The 23,864-nt window shown below is 46.8% G+C and overlaps 2 protein-coding genes across 5 annotated transcripts in view; both read left to right on the top strand.

The window, feature by feature from the left end:
• ENTPD6 (ectonucleoside triphosphate diphosphohydrolase 6 (putative)) overlaps positions 1-22,284 on the top strand; it is a 41,298-nt gene extending 19,014 nt beyond the window's left edge. For 3 of the 4 annotated variants that reach the window (XM_006027954.3, XM_006027953.3, XM_025209288.1), the window contains exons 6-14: positions 703-738; positions 2,128-2,216; positions 10,803-10,882; positions 11,500-11,564; positions 11,993-12,094; positions 15,136-15,276; positions 15,988-16,044; positions 19,614-19,726; positions 19,821-22,284. In XM_006027954.3, coding sequence (XP_006028016.1) covers positions 703-738; positions 2,128-2,216; positions 10,803-10,882; positions 11,500-11,564; positions 11,993-12,094; positions 15,136-15,276; positions 15,988-16,044; positions 19,614-19,726; positions 19,821-19,910 — 773 coding nt within the window. In that variant the 3' untranslated portion in view covers positions 19,911-22,284. The remainder of the gene's footprint in view (positions 1-702; positions 739-2,127; positions 2,217-10,802; positions 10,883-11,499; positions 11,565-11,992; positions 12,095-15,135; positions 15,277-15,987; positions 16,045-19,613; positions 19,727-19,820) is intronic. The other variant, XM_006027955.3, reaches the window with a different exon arrangement.
• Positions 22,285-22,807: 523 nt separating this feature from the next.
• PYGB (glycogen phosphorylase B) overlaps positions 22,808-23,864 on the top strand; it is a 44,034-nt gene continuing 42,977 nt past the window's right edge. The window contains exon 1 of the mRNA XM_006027960.2: positions 22,808-22,839. Coding sequence (XP_006028022.1) covers positions 22,808-22,839 — 32 coding nt within the window. The remainder of the gene's footprint in view (positions 22,840-23,864) is intronic.

Consider the following 23,864-nt stretch of genomic DNA (forward strand, 5'->3'; position numbering starts at 1 on the left):
AAAGTAGGAGGATGCATAAGCAGTCTTAGCATTTAAGAAGAAAATAACCAAAATGTATCGCATCTAATACAATTGGTGCAGCTCTCCCAGAAGACATGGGCTATAGGACAGCATGCAAGGAGGCACACAGCATTGATTTCTTGACATTTGAGCCAAGAAATGAAACCCTTGCAGTAAAGCTTTCCCAATTTATTCACCAATGTAGTTGTTCTCTAAAAAGGTTGCCAATTATTTAATTCATAAAGACTCTTTGCCAGTGTTACAGGCAAGATAATGCATCATTGCTAAATGTAGATGCCCATTCTCTTTGTTTAAGGAACCTAACCTAGGTTTTTTAAAATGATTGTTTTTATGGCTATGGTATTTCTGGAGTCTGAAGCATCGCGAATCAGTGCAGATAAGCCAGATTCTCCTAGCTGAGGATCTGATGCTTAATTTCTAATTCTAAACCAGTTGCTTTTTTGAGACTTTGCATTAGATGTGATCCTGTTGTCTTTTTGTTTCTTGTCAGAGCCTCAAGTTGCTCATCACGTAACCTAAAATCTGATGCTAAACTGCTGAAGAAGACAAAATACCTCTGGCAAAAAAAGATCTAAAATAGGCAGTATTTTTATTGTGTGTCAGCTTATTTGGTGCTGTTTTTAGATGTGGACCAACTACGTTGTCTAAAGTATTGTCTTTTTTTAAACATTTTCTTGCCAGGAGTGTCAGCTTGGATCACAATAAACTTTTTAACAGGTACGTTTACTGGGAAGGGGGTGTAAGTGTAACTTTATGTTTGATGCCTTGATGTTAGTATGATTCCCTATCTCTACAGTGCAGTGACCTTCCCTTATGCTTGGCTGTAATTGAGGTGAGATGCAGGTGAAGGGGGAAGTGAGTCAGCAACTGTGTGCTTATGGGTGAAATCCTGGCTCTGATAGTCACCGGGAGGTTTGCCAATGACTTGCATTGGCTGAGGCATTCACCCTTTTAAGTGTTTACATGCTCCTGTTCTTATCTCCCTTGAAAGACCAGAATGCTTCATTCTCTCACTGAGGACACCAGTAGGCCCAGATGGGTTTCTGATTTGGGTAGTCTACATTGTATTGGTAACTATACAGAGATGGAAAATCCTATACTATCAATATACAAATCTATAATATACAAGCCCCCTGGTATTTATACCATAACTGCAATTAATATCCCAGAGACTGAGTGGTGGTTAGCTTTGTTAGTCTGAAGTCAGGCAGAAGGTAGCATGGAGAAACTAGCTGGTTCAGACAGGCTTGAGCTTTCACAGGCAATAACCTGTACATCTGATGAAGTCAGATATCTAAGGTGATACCCTGCCCTACCTTCCTCCTGTCCCAGAGGCTGGAACACTTTCCCACCTGAATGTGCAAGCACCTGTGTGCACAGGAGACAAAAATGAAAGCTACATAAAACAAACCCATCCCTTTTTTTCCCCTTTCTATCGACTGGGGATCTTTTGAGGAACATTATCAACTTCCTGTTTCCAGCCCACAAAGGGTTATCTCTGCAGCTCCGGGATGCGATGCAGAATAACAGCTTGCAGGAACCAGCTTCTGCTTTATGGGTGCTAGTACATGAGCAAAGAGGCTGCTGTGGTGCGCTGTAATTACAGTGCATCAGAGCAGACTCAGGTAATTGAGTCTTCTGGAGCATGGCAGTTGCCATGCTCCAGCCAGTCTCCACACCTTGTGTATCAGTGTCACCACACTTCAAAATGGTGGCAGGGGCATTTGAACTAAAGCTCATTTGACAAGCTCTAGTTTAAGTACGCCCGCTGCCATTTTGAAGGACAGGGATGCTGATACACAAGATGTTGTGGTGCTTAAATTAGAGCGATTCTCAGAATCACTAATTAAAGCGCTGCCCCTCCCTTCCACCCCTCAAGCATGTGTAAGAGTGCCCTTTGTTTTTGTTTTACATTTCAGCCAATGTGCAGGAATTTAATTACTGATTTGAGAACTAGTAATAGCTAGTTGCTTTCTATGGGACTGGAGAAAGGTAGAGTTACGTTTTTCCTCTTTTTTTGGCCATCATTTGGTTTTAATGCTTTAAACATTTTGAGTCACTAGTGATTGCGAAACAGCTGTCATTACATCATGTTCTACGTTCCAGGTAACTTAAACGTTCCAAGAAAGAGAAGTGTCGGTATGTTGGACTTGGGAGGTGGCTCTACTCAAATCACATTTCTTCCAAGTTCTAAGGTAATCTCGACACACGTGCCACTTGGAAATGTTAGTTGTAATAAACAAGCATTCTGCTTTTCTAGAAGAAGGACTGGTGTTCTAATGTAACACAAAAGCAGTCCCAGGTTATCCCTTAATAAATATGGGGTCCTCGGTATTTGATTCTGAGAAAACGTCAGTGTAGAATTTTCATACCAGTTCTATTTTTTGTTTAAGAAAATCGCGCTCTTTTAAAGCAGCTAAGCCAGGGATGTCCAACAGGCAGCACGCAGCCTTCATACAGCCTGTGAAGGATTAATGGGTTGCCTGTGGACTCCTGCCCTGCCACTGCTCCCTCTATTCCTTCTGCTTCTGTGGGGGTAGCCAGGATCTTCAGGGCAGGGTAGTATGGCTGGAGGCAGCCCATGCCGTGGGGAGGTGTGGCACTGTTGGGGGGCTCATGCTGTTTGCACTGCAGCAGTAGCAGGATGGTGAATGAGTTCTCCCACACAACTGTGGCAGGGGTCGGGGCATGGGCAGAGTGGGTTTCAGCATGAAGGGGTCTCACACTGCCCATGAAGAAGCAGATGGGGATCCCACGATGCGGGGAGGGAGGGGCCTCATGCATGCTGTACGCAGTGCGGGTCCCCAGGAGTTTTGTACAATGTGAGAACCCCATGGCATGCAGTCCTTGTGGTGTGTGGCCTGGGGGCCAGGACTGGTGTAGTATGTGGCCTGTGGCTGCTTTGAAGTTGGACAGCCCTGATCTAAGTCTCATCCTGGCTAAATCTGATGCCCAATCATACCATTTATAATTGAGGGATACATAAGGAACATTGTTAACATGTTGAGGCAGGTCCCCACATGCAGGGGGATGTGCTTGTGGAGACATAAATATCAGCAACACAAATCTCTGCTGCTGCTTTGTGCCCTATTACACACCCCTGCACATGTGCTTTGATGCACAGAAAATTGTCCCGGATAGGGTTAGGAAAGGCTGGGGCCAGCACCTGTGCTGGCCCCAGCAATATTACCCGATGTCCTGGTGCAGCAGGGGTGTAGATCTGACAGCACAGAACCTGGCTACCCAGAGCACTGCTCTGGACAGCCAGCCCTCTGTTTGTTGCAGAATACACTACTGATATGTGTTCTGCCCCACTTTTTTTCCCCAGGAGATTTTTTTTTTTTTTTTTTTTGAAATCCTGGTAGCATATTTTGCCACCGCGCTGTAAATTTCCAATGCAGTGCACGTTTTCACATTCCCCGCATGAGGTTTGTGACGCCACAGAGTAGTTTGTGGTGCCACAAACCACATGCTCCTGCACATGGGGACCCGTCCTTGAAGTCCAACACTTTTTGAAAGAGCATGAAAGAGAATGGCTTTTAGATTTTAATTGATTTTTTTGTTTTTGTTTGGTTCACTCAGTTGTTAATACAGATATATATTTAACAGGGCATTACTATTGTATGATCAAAATATCTGTACCTCCCCTTTTTGTTCTATAGCGTCATATGGTGTTTGTTTCCCTAGTTTTTTTGTGAATGTAACTTACATTAAAATCCAGTGTGGACTGAATCTGAGGGTGGTCTTACAGCAGGGGCGGGCAAAATACAGCCTGCGGGCCGGATACAACCCGCCAGGCCATTCTATCCGACCCATGGAGACCCTAAAAAATATTTGTAAATTAATATTTATTTGCCCTGGTTGGCTCCCTGTCAAAGCTGGCTGGAGCCAGGGGCAGTAGGACCCAGAGGGAGCCCTCAGCTCGCCTACAGGCTTGAGCAGCCCAGCCCCACCCACTCCCAGCCAGTTCCCTGCTTTTCTTCCCTGGCCCTGCTCCAGCACCACCTGGCTGTGGCTCCCAGCTGCATCCCTGGACTGTAGAGCATGGGACTGTGCTGGTAGGGGTGTGTGTGTGTGCACACGTGTCGGCAGGCACAGGGGCAGAGTATGTGTGCGCCTGCAGGCATGGGGCAAAGTGTGTACGTGTGTTCATAGGGTGAGTCCCATACTCACACCCCTCCATACACATGCACCTATGCCTTCCCTCACACTGCCATACACAAACCCCAGCCACCCTCCCCCCATACCCACCCACACCCTACATAACCACACACACACAGCCCCCACAAACCTATACCCACCCTGCCACAATATACAAGAGTCAGACTTCATTTTAAGCTATTGTGCAATCACCTCTGTGCACACTACACAAACACATGTAAATCGGGACAAAAATATGTTTTGAAATCAAATTAATGAATGTTGTAGATGATCATTTTTTAGAATATAATTTGGTATTTTTCTGGTCCTGAGATGGCAAAACCCCTTGCTGAAAGGAGTACTTCTGGGGACTTGGGGAGGGACTTCTGGTGGCAAAGGTCAGGGGCTAAGGGGTGGGACTTCTGGTCACAAGATGGTGACCAGGGGGCAGGGCACCTGTCAAGGGGTGGGGCTACCCATGCAGCCCTTGACAGCTTGCCAAAACTTGGTAAGCGGCCCTCTGCCCAAAATAATTGCCCGCCCCTGTCTTACAGGTTACCTTTAAACCACCATAAAATTACTTACAATGGGGGCATTCACTTGTTAAAGGGTATTAACTTGTGTTAAGTACCCACTAAATGTTTTAAAGTTGTGCCACTTCAGGTGAGGGTTATCTCTGATCTGTTTTACCCAGATCATTCCAGGGTGTTGTTAGTCTGCTCTAGGGAGCTAAAACACTATTTTCATTCCTCCAGCATCCCAGGGTACACCATTCCCAGCTCTTTCCACTTCTTTGCTCCATGGGCAAACTTTCAACCCTCCTGAACTCTAGTGCCCAGGGGGTGGTACTGGCCCCATGCTAACACCCCCTAGCAGCTCCAGGAGGTGCAACCCCAGCACAGCCTGACCACTCTGAGCACCAAGATGCAGCCCACCAGTTTGCTGCTGGCTGTAGTGCCCTGGGCAAACAGCAACAGCAATCCTACTACCTACCTCCATGAAGAGAATGAGCCAAACAATAGAAACTGTTCTCAGCTGAGTCTCAGTGCTACTCCAGTGTAGCATGCATGCAGTGAGCCAGTCAGCTGTGTGTCAGCGCTGCCCTGGTGTGGCATGCATGTAGTGAGCCTGTTGGGTCTCAGCTCTGCCCTGGTGAGAGGACTAACCTAACTCCTGCCCCAGTGTGGCATGCAGTGAGCCTGTTGGGTCTCAGCTCTGTGCTGGTGTGAGTGCTAACTCAACTCCTCCTGACCCAATCCCAACTCCATGAAATACATGCAAGACTTTGGTCCTTTATTTATTTATTTTCTTTTTTTGCTCCTTTACTTTTCTTTAACTTCTCCCCCATTCACTTCAAACAGTTCTTTTTCAGTAGTTTCCCCCTCCCACCGATGGCTGTGTAAGGGGGAAGCCACAGCCTCTATGGTGGTTTTATTTGCCTCTGAGCTACATGCCACCCTCTCCCCTCCTTTCCCACTCCACAGGGTTCGGTCCTTGGACCGATACTGTTTAATGTCTTCATCAGTGACTTGGACGAGGGAGTGAAATGTACTCTGTCCAAGTTTGCAGATGACACAAAGCTATGGGGAGATGTGGACACGCCAGAGGGCAGGGAACAGCTGCAAGCAGATCTGGACAGGTTGGACAAGTGGGCAGAAAACAACAGAATGCAGTTCAACAAGGAGAAATGCAAAGTGCTGCACCTGGGGAGGAAAAATGTCCAGCACACCTACAGCCTAGGGAATGACCTGCTGGGTGGCACGGAAGTGGAAAGGGATCTTGGAGTCCTAGTGGACTCCAAGATGAACATGAGTCGGCAGTGTGACGAAGCCATCAAAAAAGCCAATGGCACTTTATCGTGCATCAGCAGATGCATGATGAATAGGTCCAGGGAGGGGATACTTCCCCTCTATCGGGCACTGGTCAGACCGCAGTTGGAGTACTGCGTGCAATTCTGGGCGCCGCACTTCAAGAGGGATGCGGATAACCTGGAGAGGGTTCAGAGAAGGGCCACTCGTATGGTTAAGGGCCTACAGACCAAGCCCTACGAGGAGAGACTAGAGAAACTGGATCTATTCAGTCTCTGCAAGAGAAGGTTGAGAGGCGACCTTGTGGCTGCCTATAAGTTCATCACGGGGGCACAGAAGGGAATTGGTGAGTATTTATTCACCAAGGCGCCCCCGGGGGTTACAAGAAATAATGGCCACAAGCTAGCAGAGAGCAGATTTAGATTGGACATTAGGAAGAACTTCTTCACAGTCCGAGTTGCCAAGGTCTGGAACGGGCTCCCAAGGGAGGTGGTGCTCTCCCCTACCCTGGGAGTCTTCAAGAGGAGGTTAGATGAGTATCTAGCTGGGGTCATCTAGACCCAGCACTTTCCTGCTTATGCAGGGGGTCGGACTCAATGATCTATTGAGGTCCCTTCTGACCCTAACATCTATGAATCTATAAGAGGAGGGACAGAGTTCTGGCTCCTGTCCATGCTGTGTCTGCCTACCAGGCTCTCTAGGGGCAAGTCACAGCTGTGCAAATCTGAGCCAGCATTAAGCCTTAACCTATGACTGCTCTGAAACTGTTCTAACTTTATGACGGCCTAACAATCCACAGATTTACAGTGTTTTAAAGGTAATCTGTAACAGCACCCTGAATCTCATTCTAAGGCAGCAAGCACTGCTCCCCATTCCGTGCTGATAGATGGTCTCAGACTGTCACACAAGATCCAAGTAAACAGGAGAGAATCCTGGGAGGAGACTGGTGGGACAGTAAGTTAGTGAGCTTGTTTGGACCCAGATCACCACCCTGACACCAGAGTGTAAGGGGGCATAAAGGGTATGTCTACAGCATGTTCTGTGTGTGGCTGGCTACCACCAAAGAAGCAACTCTGTCTGCTCCTGCCTCTCTGCATGTGGTTCGGCTTGCAGATGTGCAATGGAAATGGCTTGGCCTGGTCCCAAGAGTGTATCTCAGCACTATGCTTCAGCTTTATTACATTGACTTCCCTATGAAGGCTACGGGGGAAACCTGGCCTCTGCAGGCTGCTACTCCTCATCCCATCTGTATTAAGCACAGAGACTGGTTGGTGCTTTGGGCGAGCTAGCACAACTAAGTTGTTATACATAGTTGGGGATTATTTCTCCTTGCATCACTGTAGGGCAAGGTCCACAGCCAAGTTCTTGGCCTGCCCTTACTTGACCACAAGGACATTCTGCCCTTTATTTGGCTTATGACAAAACCACAATTGTGCCCATGGGTAGCAAGCAAACATGTATTTGGTGGTGTATGGGGGGAGGTTTCTAGTCTGGATTTGTGCCCACAAGACAATTATCATATATCTAGGCAGGATTGGTGGCCTCTTCTCAACCAGTTTAGGGATGTAATAAGGAGTTATAAAGAGCATTGGCAGCATCATGGAAAGGAGTGCTTTGATGTCATTTGTATTTCCATCCTATTTGCATTGGTTTAATGTTTGAATGGATAGAAAGGTATAAAATGATTCTGTAAACATTTGGGGCCAAATCCTGTTTCATTTTGCATACCTGGCTGGTGTGTGTGCAGCTGCATAACTTCAGTTTTTGGCACTTCTGTGCAGTTTGAGATTCAGTTTTGCATACACGGACATCCACCCATACACACTGAGCATGCTCTTCAGCCAAGCAGCTACACAGCAAGATAGGATTGCCCACATATGTGTGTCAGGCTGGGAAAGTCCTGAAATTTTAGTAGCAGAAAAACCATGATGAGGGACTCCCCCCTAAATTTTTATTCCAGTAATCAGGTCACTCACCCAGGGAGTGAGAGACCTGGGTTCTAGACCCTGCCTTCCCTACCACCACCCAAGGAGGATTTGAACTTGCTTCCCAGCAATGTCGCTCTGACCACCAATCCATAGGCTAAACCATTGATTCTCAACCAAGGTTTTACAGCATGCTGGGTGCCATGAGATTCCTTTAAGGGTGGTGCAGGGTGCAAAGCAGTATTAGCACTGTTAGGTGTACAAGCATGGTTCACATGATAAACTCAGAGATTTCAAATAGGAATCCATAGACTTAAAAACATGCTGACCTTTTGTAGTCTTTCTGAGCTCTTTGCAACAGAAGAATTGCTTGAATATTTTGCTGTAGTCAAAAAAAAAAAAGCGGGGGGGGATGAAAGCTAAGCGTGGTGTTTTCACTCCAATGAGGAGTGCCTTAAGTCTAACCAAGTTAAAAACCACTGGGCTAAGGATTGCCAAGACCCCCTCCAGCTCTCCTTTTAAAGCTGAGCCACTGAACCTTTCACTAGATCTGGAGGATCCAGTTGATGTAGTATGTCTGGATTTTCAAAAATCTTTGGACAGAGTTGTGCACCCGACTTTTAATGAAATTAGGCTGTCATGATATTAGAGGCAATGGATCGGTAACTGGCCAAAAGTTAGGGAGTACAGGACCCTGCCAGACATTCAAGTAAGGGGGTGAAAGGCACACATGCATGGCAGGAGGTGTGATTGCAGGAACCAGTATCAAATCCAATCATGCCTTATAGCAGGTGCAGGGGGAGCCCAGGATCATGATCTGGCAAGTAGCAAGCTCCTGTGTCTGTAAGCCCACAGCTGACAGGACCTGCAGCCGTGGGGGTGCCCCAGCTGATCCCACATCTGGGAGTCCCACCAGGTGCAGGCTCATAGCTGCAGCAGCGCATGGTGTGCTTCTGCATCTGGGAGCCCCATCAGCTGACGGTGCTCCCAGGCACAGGGGAGCACCTGGCCACTTGTTCAATTAATGGCATGATAGGAACAAGCCACAAAGTTATTACACATTTTTGTGGAATAACTTTGTAGTATATTCCTCATTTTATCACACCATTAATTGATTTGAACGTTTGGTCAAGTCACAACATTAGATGAGATTTACTGTTTAATTATGTCTTAAGTGTAACATGTGGCAGGGGCCAAAGAGAAGGTAAAAATGGACAGTTCTCACAATGGAGGGAGGTAAGCAGTGGGGTCCCCCTACAGGTCTGTCCTGGGGCTTTTACTGTTTAACTTATTCATAAATGATTTGGAAAGGAGGGAGATGGCCAAGCTGGTATCATCTACAATTCTGTTTGGGGTGGAAAAAAACAAAGACTCAGGGAAGTATTGAACTTGTGTGGATAGTTCTCTGAAAACATCAGCCCAGTGTTCAGTGGCCATCATAAAGGCAAATAGGATGTTAGGAATCACTGAGAAGGGAATTAAAAATAAAACAGAAAAAGTCACTATGCTGCTGTATAAGTTTATGGTAAGCCCACACCTTAAATACTGTATCCTGGTCCTCCCACCTAAGTTCTGGTCCTTCTACCTACAAAAAGATATACTAGAACTGGAAATGGTGAAGAAGAAAAAAAGCGGGGGGCGGGCAGCAGAAATGATGAGAAATATAGGGAGGTTTCCATATAAAGAGAAACTAAATAGCTTAGAGCTTCTCAGCTTAAAGAAAAAAATGCCTGGAGGTAGAAGGGGGGAAATGATAGAGGACTATAAAATCATGAATGCTATGAAGAAAGCAACTAGGGATTTATGGTTTAGCATCTCTGACAGTACTAGAATTAGGAGATGCACAAGAAAATTATTACGAAGCAGGTTTGAAACTAAGGAACAGAAGTTTTTTCACACAGTTTGTCCTAAGCTTGTGGAATTCATTGCCACAAGATGCTGGAGAGGCTGACAGCGTAACCAGGTTCAAAAGAGGATTGGACAAATTCATGGAGAATTGACCCATCAGTAGATACTAAACATGATAACATCTCCAAGTGAGGAGTTCCACTTCTAAATGCTGGAAGCTGTTAGAGTAGAGGGGCAGGGGACAGATCAGTTGGGATGGGCCCTGCAATAAATACTCTTCCCCTTAGCATCCTCTTTGTGCCAGTGTGAGATGCGGAATGTTGGACTAGGTGGACCTGTGGTCTGATCTTGTATATCACCTGATGTTGTTTAACAACCATTTGACAAACTGGATAAACAGCAGTGGGAACATTTGGGTAGGAGCCCAGGCTAGAATTCAAGGCTATGGTCATCCATCTCACTGAGCTACACACCATCTATCTTGTTCTCTTCCTCCTGCTCCCACATCTCTCTTTCTTGGCTGCTTAGGGGGTGTATCTTCAAGAGGAGGGCTGGAGAAGGGGCTAGGTAATGCCTAGCATGTGGCCTGGTGGTTAGAGCACTCCTGAGAAGGAGATGGAAGTTCAAACCTCCTCTGAGTGAGGTGGCCTAGAACTGATGTCCCCAGTTTTCTGGGCAAGTCCCCCTAGCCACTAGGCTAAAAGGTGGGCAAGTCACCTCCTCCTCTACCATTTTCCTTCCAGCAAGTATGCTTGCAAGGTGAACTTGTTTTGCCACATGGAGAAAGAGAATCCCAAACTGTGCGGGAATGCCAAAAATTGCCATTGTGTGGCTGCCTACTTGCCATTTAAATACAATGCAAAGTATGTGCCCCAGTTCTTATCCTGTGACCATCATCTCTGTTGTGTCCCTGGCCAGTAACTTATGTCTGCAGCAAACCACATTGCCAACAGTGTTCCTGGCCAGAGGCTAATTCCTTAGGATTTGCACTGAATGCTTGCTCTTTGCTGTTTCTGGCACTCATGGGACTCTTACAGGGATGTCTTGTTTCTCCCTACAGACAACCCTCCAGACATCACCAGCTGGCCATCTGGCTGCTTTCCAAATGTTTAACAACACCTACAAACTCTACTCCTACAGGTGAGGTCAGGGGAAGAAGAGGGAGGGAAATGCTGTTGCATCAATGAGGCCCACATGCTTTGCTGAATGAGGGTCTTGGGGAGTGACTGGCTTTGCCTCTGCAAGAACTGGAGGGAGTGCACGTGGCCAGATTCAACTAGCAGTGATCATGCTTCAGTTCCATTTCACAGGCTTCAATACCATCTCTGTGCGAAGCATGCAGCTAGATTGCTGCTCCTTGCATGCCCACAGTGTTTTCTAAGGAGCACAGTGGCGATATAAAGAACATCCTCATGGGGAAGCCATGAAAAAACGTTTATGCCCTGGCAGTATGTCTCCTGCCAAGCTGCTTTAACACGCTTTGCTCTGTTGGAATCAATAATTCCTTATTTCCTCTTTCTAATGTGTGTCCTTTGGTCGTTATATACCAGTTACTGAAGCCTGGTGTGGGTCTGAGATTGGCCAGTTGGAGCTGAGTTGGAGCTGAGTGTCTGAGCTATGTAAATCTCTTGGCAAACCCTGTTGGCTTCTGAGTCAGTGCAAAGCTGAGAAGTGCAGGGCTGTAGCTAGTGCCTGTGAGGCTCATCCTGTCCCTGAATGCTAGCCAGTCTGACCACAGAGCCTTTTCTCCTTTGCAGTTACCTGGGACTCGGGTTAATGTCGGCAAGGCTCGCAATATTAGGAGGAGTTGAGGGAAAACCCTGTAAGTGATAAGCACTTCTCAAGACTGTCTGGGAGTTCATACATTTCAGCAGCTCTGTGGGCCATAATCTCTGAGTGATGTTGGGCTGGGGTGAGGGTGGGAGGGGTGGGAAACATTATTAGCCTGCTTCTCTTTGTTTGTTGAGCAGCCTGTATTGGTACACAAGGCCATGTCTATGGGCATGTCAGCCTTTGAGATGGGTGGGGCTGAGGGTACTGCGGGCAGAGTGAGGCATGAGTGGTTGCCAGCCCATTTGCGGAGAAGGGGGTGCCTGGGTTGTAGGCAGGTTTGGAGTTGCTTTGCTAAGGCAATAGAAGGGTCGTCTGTGGGACTGGTGTTTGCCTGTGATGATGGGAGGAAGGATCAGTTAGTTGTTGGTTCCTCATCATTTGTCTTAATGTTGCTTCTTCTGTTTCCTCCTTTTGCAGTAAAGGAGGGTGAGGAGCTAATTAGCTCTTGTCTGTCACCTGGCTTCAAAACTGAGTGGGAACATGCTGAAATCATGTACAGAGTTAAAGGGCAGAAGGCAGGTATAGTAACATGGCCACCTCTCCATTTTGTGACAGATGTGCTGGTTAGAGTCCAAGTAAACTGCCCTTACTTGTGGCATCTCAGTCTGCTTTGAGGTGCTCACTTGTGCCATTATTGTGCCTTATTCTCTCCAACTTTACTTTCTCCTGAGGATATTCTTTTCCAAGAGATCTTACAAAATTCTCCCCACTTTGCCCCTATTGTTTGCCTCATTGGGTGCGTCTATACATGCAATTGGTGCACATAAATAAACTCCAGATCATATTGCTCCGAAGTTTTTTGCTCCCAGGCATGTCATTTGAACATGCATTGGGGAGCAATTAACTCTGGAGCCATCAGCTCTGGATTTCATTCACATGCAGCACATGGAGCCTGGTTGGAGCAGCCCCATCTGGTAGAAAGCCTCAGGGGTCAGCCTGCCAGCCTGGGGATGTTCTGACCAGCTCAGTGTGCTGCGGACAGGCAGCTGGGGCACAAGGGTGCTTTACTGATGGGCTAGCTGGCAGGCAGCCCCTGTGCTGAAGCACCCTCATGCCCCAGCCAGTCGGATCATAGTTTCATATTTGGTAGGGTTGGAAGGGACCTGAGCAGATCATCAAGTCCGACCCCCTGCCATAGCAGGAAAAAGTACTGGGGTCAAACGACCCCAGCAAGGTGTTCGTCTAACCTCCTCTTAAAGACCCCAAGGGTAGGAGCCAGCACCACTTCGCTTGGAAGTTGGTTCCAGGTCCTAGCCGCCCTGACTGAAGTAGCGCCTCCTGATGTCTAGTCTGAATCTACCCTCTGCCAGCTTGTGACCGTTATTTCTTGTCACTCCTGGTAGTGCTCGGGGGAACAGGGACTCCCCCAATGCCTGCTGGTCCCCTCTGACTAGTTTGTAAACGGCCACTAGATCCCCCCTCAGCCTTCTCGTGTGGAGGCTAAACAGGTTCAGGTCCCTTAGCGTCTCCTCGTAGGGCCTGCCCTGCTGCCCCCTGATCATGCGGGTGGCCCTCCTCTGAACCCTAATGTGTAGATCAGCATCTACACATGCACTGCTGCACACTAATAAACTCTGCAGCAGGGCAGTACTTGTAAACACAAGTACTACCCTGCTGCAGAGTTTTTCGTTTCCTGTACCCTAATAGGGGTGCATGTGTAGATGCTGAGACATTTACTGCAGAGCTAATTGGGCAGCTCCACCGTAAATGTCTCCTGTAGACATACCCAGTATGTACTGGCTGTTAGCCCTACTATAGATCAGTCGTTAGTATTTTCACCACCGTATTCCCATAACAGGTGATCTGAGGGTATAAATAATTGAAAAGTCTCAGAACCCTGTCTATATTAGCACATTGAATTCATTTCAATAGAATAAACAGGGCCCAAGAGGTGAAGCTTCCTTGTTGCTGCCAGAAACATAGTTGCGACAGTGGAAAATTTTAAGAACGACTCAGTTAAGAGGAGTCCAAAGATTTAAGGTCAAATTCTAATAGATGTGGATTAGTATGCCACAGCTAGAACCCCTGCAGCTATGCTGATCATGTCAGCTATAACTCTGACCCTTGAAATTCTCCCAAGCCATTTACTCTCCTTGCAAATCAGTCTATTAACCAAATTTGCAGAGGTGGTTTTGCAAATAGAAAGTTAGCATATTTGTAGTGGCAGATGTGTTTATCTTGTGGAAACTCTGTTCATTTCCCACTAAGGTCCCTCCCTGTCCAGGAGCAGCAAGCTGTACAAGGCCATGGCTATACAGATGTGGAACAGAATAACATGGAACTGTGTTCAGCAACATCCCTTGCCAGGACATTCAGCCATACATCTCTGTACCTTAACCCTTGACCAGAGTGTTCTCCTCTGCTGCCCTGTCCAAGGGCTTGCTCTTTGTTTGAGCTCAGCAGTGTATTTCTTGAACCACACAGATTCCTTTCTGTAAATCTGACCTTCCCCTTTTTCTTTCTCCTTAGTCACCAACTCTTGTTCTCTACAGTGCAGCTCTGAAAATTGCTCAGTCACCTGCACGTGGTAGGATCACATCCTATCCTGTGCATTGTCCAAGGGAATAAAGCTCCCTTACTACCTTGCTCTGGTGCCCCCCATTTAGCCACCTCCTGTGCATAAGGAGGAGCAAACTTACACACTCTGACAAGTGAGCAGGAGGAGGTGTACTGTTAATTATGCCAGTGCACTGGAAAGTGTATGTTGTAATAGGTGCCATAGTCTATATTCTCCTTGGAGCAACAGGCAGACCACTAGAGTCCAGTGGTTATCAACCTTTTTTGTACCAGGACCCATTTGTAAACATCAGTGGCCAGTCCCACTGCCCCTCACCCCCTGGCCCCAGCCTACCAGTGTGTGGGGTGGGGGTGTGATGGAAGGGTGTTGGGGGGGCCCCAAGCAGCCCCTTGTAAGCTGAAACTCTGCCAGCCTGCAAAGGAAAAGTCATGGTTTCCCATGGTTTTTCTCCTATAAAGGGGAATCCATTTTTAAAGTGTGTAGATCCATTTTTAAGATTTGCTCACCACCCTTTCATATATTCTTGTGAACTGTTTTTAGGTTGCAACCCGCAGGTTAAGAAACGTTGCACTAGACAGTGCAACTCTGAGTCAAAACCTAAGCAGGGTTGCAAACTAATTCTCTATCCCAGGGATGACCAGCCTACAACATGGGTCCCACAGGTGGCATAGGCAGCCTATGTGCATGGCATACAGCAGATTGTGGAGAAGGCAGGTAGCACAGTGGCAGACAGAGCTGGGAGCAGAAAGGGAGTGATACTTAGAGAAGGTGCGGGACTAATTTGTGGCATGCCAGCCAAAAAAGTTGGCCCCCAGTGTTCTAACCCATATATCAGGCCCAATTCTTTTCCTGATGAAGACAGTGAATTTTGAATCTGTTTGAGAAGGAGGAGGCTATTCACATTTCAGTGGTCCATGAATGATGTGTAGTAATTTGGGGATCTCTGTTTGTACTCAGGAGGGACCCTGAGACTTTACAGACCATAAGGGATTTGTGTTTAATCCCCAGTGTGTCCCTTGTTGTGTCTCTTCTTTTCTTTCAGGGGAGCCTCTGTACGAGTCTTGTTCTAACAAAGTAGCCAAAATGCTCTACAAGAAAGTGTACAAAGCAGAAGAAGTGAAGGACTTGGATTTTTATGCTTTCTCCTATTACTATGATTGTGCAGCAGAAGTCAGCCTCATTGGTAAATTTGTATCTGATTTTCTTTGTATCATGATGGCAGATACTGGGAGAGTTCCACCTCTTAAATGCATCCGAGTGCTTTGCCTACCTAAAATGAGGGATCAGTGGCGACGCATAGGAGGTGCACCCCTTGAGAGTGCTGGTGCACCCCCTGACCAGCCGCGCTTCCCGCTTAGGCAATGGGCAGAGGGGGCATGTGGGAGTGCTGGTGTTCCAACTGCGAGCGCCAGCCAGAGAGTGGGAGCGCCAGACGTAGTGCCGTGGTCACTTCTGGAAGCGCCGGTTGGTGAGTTTTGCCATGGGGGGGACCCCTGAATAAGGTGGCACCAGTCACCCATGAGAGGGATAATGTCATGCTAATATATACTGATATTCTCTTTGAGGATCAGCTACTCTGAGACTTTTTAGAAAGAGAGGTAGGGGGCTTGGAGATTAGATTTGAAACTGCTTTAACTTGCTGGGTTTTATTTTTTAATGCACTGAGTAAATTTCAAAATTTGGCAGTTTCCCTTTAAGGCTTTAAGACCAAAACTTTAAGAAAAATACCTGCTTAAAGTTGGGCTTCCCTCACCATAAAAGTAAGTGGAAGCTTTGCCTCTGATTTCAGTAAGGGTAGGCTCCTGGGGCCTGATCCTCAAACACACTTAAAACCCAGAATCTACAATAGCCTTCACATGCAGCACATAAGACATTTCATTTTTTTTTCCTCCAGACAAGGAAAAAGGAGGTAGCTTAACAGTCAGTGATTTTGAAACTGCAGCCAAGCATGGTAAGTAAGCAACAATGACCAGAATTTTCACACAAGACTAGTGAGTTGGGGTGTCAACGTTTTTGGAAGAGGCAAAACTGAGATATCTTAAAAAGCCTGATTTTCAGCAAGCATCAAGCACCAGTTGAAATCAGGGCTCTTCGAAGTGTCTCATGCTGCACACACACAAGTTATGGGTCTTTTTGGAAATCTTGGCCACTTTTTACTCTAACATCTCCTATTTTCTGCAGTCTGTATAATACTATATTTCTTGCATACAACACTGCCCTTTCCCCCAAATCAGCCCTCCAAAGCTGAGATGGATGTCATAAGCAGAGAAGCTGATTTTCTTCACTGGAATAGAAGCATGAAGATACTCCTTTGCAAAATGGCTGCCATCTTCTCTCAACAAGCAAGCAAGGAGGGTTAGAAACCTCTTAACCCTTTCACAGCTGCTCACAGCTTGCTGGCTGAGACCGAAGCTGGCAGCAATTTTTTAACAGCTTCTCCATGTAAAACCCAATTCTAGGCAGAGGTGCACCAATATATCGGTTGCCTGTCAGATCGGTACTGATAAAAGGCGAAATGACATTATTGGCTAACAGGGTTTTTCTTTTTGGCCGTTATAGCTGATAATGTTTACCAATAATTATATCTTCTAGCCAGGGCCCTGGACACCTGGGTTCCCTCTCCCCCATGGGGCCAGAGCCCCCAGACTCCTGGGTTCCTTTGGGAAACAGCAGGTTTTCCCTTGCAGGCAGGCAGCATTCTAGCCTGCAAGGGGCTGCTTGGGGCTGCTGGGAATGAGATGCAGGGGATCCCGTGTGCATGTGCACGACTGCACATATGCACATGGCCAGGAATACAGCTGGGCAGCATGGAGAGCAGTTCCCTACAGGTAAGTCTATGGAGGGGAAGGAGTATGGGGGAGGGAAGTGGGGTGGGAGGGCAGATCAAGGCCTCCAAGGTGAGGGAGGGAGTGGGGCAGGGACTAGGGGGCTCTGCCCAGCCAGGGCAGTGCATGGGACCTGGGGCTGGGGCAGGGAGTGAGACGGAGCCACAGGCAGCTCATTTAGCAGGCCCTCGGGGTAACTCCCTGCCATTGCGTTCGCCCCCCAGGGGAGGCATGGGGGGCATGTACCCCTCCCCTCCCCCCCCGGTTTGTGCATGGGGCAGATGAGGGCTGCTCGCTGTGAGCTCAGGGCTCTTCACTCTGCTACCTTTCCCTCAGGAGCCCCATGTTGACTGCATGCCCCTGCCCACCCTGGCAGCAATGTAGGTGGTGAGTTGTGCCCCCTGCTGCTGCTGGGTGGGCAGGGGATGTGCTGCCGGCACAGGACTCCTGGGGCAAAGACAGCCGAGTGGAGCGCCCTAAGCCCACAGTGGGCAACCTGCATCTGCCCTCACCTCCCTCATCTCTGCTCTGCTTAAAAGCATCCCCGCACTTAAAAATGGTGGTGAGGGCACTTGAACTAAAGCTCATTTGACAAACTTTAGTTCAAGCACCTGTGCTGCCATTTTAAGTGCTGGGATGCTGATGCATGTGATGCAGAAGGCTGCTGGAACGTGCCCCCCCCTCCTCCCCGCCCCCCCCAAAAGGTTTAGTTATGTCTGTACTTTAAAATGCCTTGCCTTGCATTTTAAAGTAAATTGGTTATTGGATTGGCATCAGCCGACACGGTTGGTTAATAATTGGTTATGAGCATCAGCCAAGAAAATCTTTACTGGTGCACCCCTAGTTCTAGGCTGTGAATCTGGGGGGAAAAAAACGCCTTTTTTTTTTCATTCTGCCTTCCAAAAAGAAGGCATGTGTCTTATTTGTGGGCGTGTGGTATCTGTGAAAATGTTGCATTTCTGCTGGTGCTAGTACCTTTTTTGAGCTCTCGTAATAAAATGCAAGCATACCAGATTATAGATTGTATAGGATGGTTTGGATAAGGATGATCCTACCTCAGGCAGGGGGTTAGATAAGATGACTTCTGGAGGTCCCTTCCAGCCCTACTTCTCTATGATTTTTTGAACAGACATGCTGTTTAATAGTTAGGTGAAAATCATATATTTCAAATATGTGAATTGTGCTCTTAATTTTAGCATAATCACTTCTACTCTAATTTTTCTTTGCTTTTTTCCCCTCAAGATTCATATGTTTGAAAATGATCTGGAAAGAGGACAAATTGATTTGTGCCTCTATTTGCCTCTTTCTGATGCATAAAAACAAATGTCTAGATGGTTGAAAAATGTAAACATGCTTGTTTTCATACAAGAAATGTAGGTTCTAACCCCCCAGGTTTTTCTACAAGATTTTATGGATAACTGAATAATTGTTATTGTTTTGACATCAGAAATGCCATTCAGATTAAACCTGATAAACTGGAAAGGAAATAATTTTTATTCTACCCCATTAAATCTCTCTGATTTTGGGTAACATTCAAGCAACTGAAATGGTTTAGAAACACTTGGGAGAAAAGGTGTCTTTGTGCAAGATTTGGCATTCTAGGCCTACCAAGTAAAGGCTAGGATTGTTCACAGTCCATGTCTGTTGACAGTGTCAGTACGTTATTAAATGAGTTGCAGCTCAGGAAAGCTTGTGCTATATGTATCTCTAATTTAGCCTATAAGGTGCAAACCTACTCTGACTTTTACTTGACTCCAGACTCACGCAGCTAACTGTGTCTCACTGTCTAAGTTATCCAGTGAAAAACAAAAGATTGGGCTTGAGATTCCTGATGTTTTGAAGGTAGATGATGATGACAGATTGGTAAAAGCTTTTGGGGTCCTTTTGATACATCTATTAAGAAGTATAACTGCTCATAATTAAAAAAAAAAAACACAAAACAAGTTAACTTTTTTAAGTTAACTTTTACAAGCCATGTCATAAACTGGTTTAGAGAGACAGATAAACTTTACTAGTATCCAAAACTGATTGAGCAGTTAGGTAAATATTTTGGCTGTCTACAAAGTCATTGTATGTAAGAATCTGACTGTGAATGTCAACAATTGTTTTCCTGTTTGGGGAGCTATTACAGTAAGCAATACTCCCTGCTCACTTAAATGTTAGGGCAGCAGGCAGAAATGTTTACATACCAGAACAGTCCTTTAAGATCCAAAGGTTCTTTTAGGGTCTCTCCCCGTCAGGGGCTTGTTTGCTAGCCTGGTAAGAAATGTGGGGGGAAGCTGAAATGGCTCTCTTTTCTTTTAAAAGTTCTCAACTAACAGAACAGTGATTTGGAAATACATATTATCACCTGTGTTGGCTCCTTAGAGGGGAGGTTCAGGAAATCCTGTGTCAGGATTTTCAAAAGTGGAAGATTCCTGTGTCCATGTTTAGACCCCTAAATAAATTATCTGCTTTTCAGGTCACTTCAGTCCTAGGTGTTGGAGCAATTCTGAAAATGAAAATACTTCCTTCAGCTCCAGCATATGGGCTCAGGTGCTTGGCCTTCAAGCAGCCACTTAAAATCTTGGCATCTGTTTTTCTTCTTCCTGTACCCTCTGCTTCCCCCCAGGCACAGACACAGACTCCATGGCAGGCAGTTTTAATAATTCATTCTGTAATGGAAAGCTGGATTCCCTCTTTCTGTTTCTCTTAGTGTGTAAGACCATGGAGGTCAGTCCCGGAGACAATCCTTTCCTCTGTATGGACCTGACCTACATCAGTGTGCTGCTGCAGGAGCTGGGCTTCCCAAAGAGCCAGGTGTTTAAGGTACTGTCTCTCAGGACTGCATTTGGAATGAGTTGCTACTCAAGCTCCCAGCGTTGTAACAGTGTGTGATAATTTCTATCCTTGCTTTTACCAGCTCGCCCGAAAAATTGATGACGTTGAAACAAGCTGGGCTTTGGGAGCAACGTTTCATTATATTGACTCACTCAACAGGCTGCAGTATTAAGGCTTCTTAGTCCTGATTCTCAAAAGTGGCCTTTGAGAATCACAAGAGTTGGGAGCCCAATGCGAGTTGCCTGAACAGGCACCCTTTTTGCTGATCAGACTCTTTAAAAAAGACTTTCCGAAGCTGAGCAATCAACACCACTAGCTATTTCAGGCAATGCAGATCATGGCAGCTAAACATTTGACCCTTGACCTTATAGCATCCTCAGAACATTCAATATGAAACCAGTTCATCAAGAAACTTTAGAATTTGCTGTGAGACTTTCCTCACAAAGCTGCTACAGTCTCTATGAGAAAAATACACCTTTACAGCGCATGCCAACATCACTTTTGCTCACGCTATGCTGACATTGATGTTAGAAATAGCCACTGCAGATGGGACTCTCTTATTGTTCTGAATTGAAAACATATTTTAGTTAATGGTCCTCAGTGAATTTTAATCATTTAAGGATTTTAAAATTAACTTATGTGTGTATAGGTGATGCCTTTGTATACCAAACTGCCAGCAGGAGAAGCTGTTGGCTTCGAAATATAGCTTGGGATACTTGACACTGCTGGAATAAGGTGGAGATTTTTTGCTTTCTTGGAGTGTAGTGGCAGAGCAGCTAAGCAGTTCTGCTGCAGTTCTGGAAGTGTGAGTTCAGTCTCTCCCCTGAACTCATGCTAAAGACTACTGTAGCTGTAAATAGGGATTTGGTTTTTCAGGCTGGGGAATCAAAGATGGCCAGATATGATGTCAGCTGCATTGCTCTGTTGGCAACAGAAACTGGCATACCTTGGGCATGCTAGCCTGGGGTGCCCAGATGAACCTTCCTTTTGCACCCCATTCCAGCAAAGTGTTGGGATATTGTGCAGATGACAAGCACATGCTTAAAAGATTGTTATAGTCTATGGGAGGCCTTTGACTCTGAAGTGCTTTAAGTAGTTGCTGTTGGAAGTGAGGTTGATTGAACTTCATGTCAGTCCTCACCTGCAGTGTGGCTTGACTGGAGCTAGGGGAGGTGGGGAGATTGGTAGGGAGCTTCTGCAGAGCATACCATTTCTTCTACCCACCCCCCACAATATGAAGCATTTGAAAGGCAAATCCTGTCTTGTCCTAGGGGAAGGTTTTGAAGGACTCTACAAAGGCCACCCTGGTTGTCCTTCTTCTTGCAGCTCCCTTGGTTTGGATTCCCTGACATACTGGTATTAATCACACTAAAACAGAGTTAATGGTAAAAGTGGGACTCCATAGAACAGGGCAGTCAGCCTTCTAAGCAGCAACCTTCTATACACCTGTATGCTGCACCAGGACAAGCCATGGGCTTTTTTGGGCTGCACACCATGCATTTCCCCCACCCCACCCCACCACTTCTCCCTTCCCCACCCCTCACACACATACACCACGCCTGCATGGCCCCAGATTTACCCCCAGCCTCCTTGACCATACCACACTGCACTGCCCCACCCCCAGGAATGGAGGCTGGTTGAGGGAGTGGGAGCCCAGAGACTGCTATTGCAGCTGGAGCGATGCGGGGAATGGTGGCTGGGTGGGAGCCCTGGGGCCACATATTACCCCTCACGGTCTGCATGCAGCCGTTGGGCTGCTACTTGAATAGCCCTGCCCTAAAACAATGTGACTGGAAGAGAATGGGATCTTCAGTAGTGGAAGGGGAAGGCAGGGTTAGTACATGTGCCTGTCTATTGATAGTACTTCAGTAGGCATAGTTCTTTGTTAATGAATGTGACGCACAAAACAAGCCCTGAACATGGCTTAGCAGGGGATTTAGACAGGCTTGGAGTGAGTGGCTTTATAAGGCTTAGATGCAACCCAGAGAGAATGATTATCAAATGGTGCCTTGAGAGCCACCTGCTCACAGGCACCGTCTTCTTAGAAATGAATGTACTGATGGTGCACTGAGTGTGGGCTGCAGAAGGTGGAGCTGTCACAAGGCAGAGCAAAGGTGCTCGGTACCTAGAAAGCAACATTTTTATCCATGTACTGTACAGAAAGTGAAGGCTGTCTGTTAATTTCAGTGTGGAATAGATAAATGATCTGTCAGCTCACTGTTATATAACTATCCTAAGTAATAAATTGTGTTACTATGTACTTATAGTATAGAACTGTCTTTTTAGAATATAGGAGGGCATGATCAAAGTCACCAGGAGTCTTCCAAGGACTTTGGATCAGACCCTAATTAGGTACAGATACATCATCTGTGCCTGGGAAGCACAAATGTAATGTCAAATTAGGTGGGGAAACTAACCCAGCCCTCAGATTTTTATTTTTTTCAGAACCATTACTGTGATTGTCACTGGCTTTTCATGGGGGCAGCATGTATGTGAATGTATACTGGGTATTTGAAAATTATTTTGTTGACAATAAAACTTTAATTACAAATGAGGATGTGTCACCTTTGGGTTAGTGTCTCATTCTGAAAAGTGACGGTCTCTTTGGAATAAGTGATGGAACTTGTCCTTGCCATGAAATCAGCTTACCTCTGTTACATGTTAATGGGAAAGGCTTGCACCTTTACCACATTGCAGTCAGAGAAAAAAACAGTTTCTGAATACAAACCAAGGAGGAAGAGGAGAGAACCTCAGACTGGAAGATAGGGGAGATTGGGACTAGTTGGCCAAAGAGACTGTCCAACCAGTCCCTTTCTCCTCCAATTCTCAAAGTTACTGGGAGCAGGGTGAAGACTAACACTGGGAGGTGTCAAAGGAAAATGTGGAAGCACTGGAAGAAGGTTGGCTAAAGGGTCTGTGACCACAAGCTTGGCTGGAATCAGGATCCCTGAGTCTTACCAACCCTCCACTATCAGCAAATCCCCATGGAGGCCACAAGCAGAGTGTGTCACTGGTCCAAACAGATGGTGCAGAGGGCTGTGCTGCGGACTGAAAACTTCCCACTTGCAGATGAGCCCTTGGGGCATCAGTGATAGCACAAGGTAACATTTGGCTCCAGGTTGCTTTACTAGAGACCTGGGAAATTACTATGCCAATGGAATCAAAGTTTGCAAGAGCTACCGCAAATGCATTCAGATCTGTGGCTGCCTCCCACTGCTGGCAGGCCCAGGAGTCTGCAAAGGCAGTGCACTCAGGGTAGCCAGCTCATGGCATGTGCATCTATCTGCCCGCTGAGATTGGGTCCTGGCTGTGAACCAGCCTGCGTGTGTGTGTGTGTGTGTGTGTGTTAGCGCAGGACAGTGTGTGTGTGTGTGTGTGTGTGTGTGTGTGTGTGTGTGACTGCATCCTGTGCATTTTGCAGCATAGGTCTATGTGTTGCAGCATAAGACTCTGAGTGCATATGCTTTGTGTGTGTGTGTGTGTGTGTGAGAGAGACAGCATAGGACTCCATCTGTGTATGCATGTGTGTTGCTGCATAGGGCTGTGTTGTTACAGCATAGGACAGTGTATGTGTTACAGCACAGCACACCATGCATGTGCATGTGTGTGTTGCAGCATTGGACTCCGTGTGTGTGTGTGTGTTGCAGCAGAGGACTCTGTGTATGTGTTGCAGTACACGATGTGCATGTGTGTATGTATGTTACAGCCCAGGACTGTGTGCACATGTGTTTTAGCACTGGAGCCTGTGTGAGATGGCATAGGACTGTGTGTACATGTGTATTACAGCATAGGACCCCATGCATGTGTGTATGTACTACAGTCCAGAACTCGTGTGTGAGTCCTGTGCTGTAAGGCACACACGGGGGGAAGGTCTTGTGCTGTAAGGCACATATACACCTGCATGGGGGCCTGTATTGTATGTCACAGGGGAGGCTGTGTGTGTTACAGCATTGGACCCCATACGTGTGTATGAATTGCATCCCGAGAGAAAGAGTGAGAGCGCGTGTCTGCGCGCGCCTCCGCCGAAGGCCGCAATGTTCCCTAGCCCCCGCGCGAGGCTAGCAGACGCCCCCGCGGGTCCCGGCGCCCCGGATGCTCGGCGGGGCGGGGCCTGGCTGCGGGGGGC

The sequence above is a fragment of the Alligator sinensis genome, unplaced genomic scaffold (genome assembly GCF_000455745.1).
Source record: "Alligator sinensis unplaced genomic scaffold, ASM45574v1 scaffold239_2, whole genome shotgun sequence".
NCBI lineage: Eukaryota > Metazoa > Chordata > Crocodylia > Alligatoridae > Alligator > Alligator sinensis.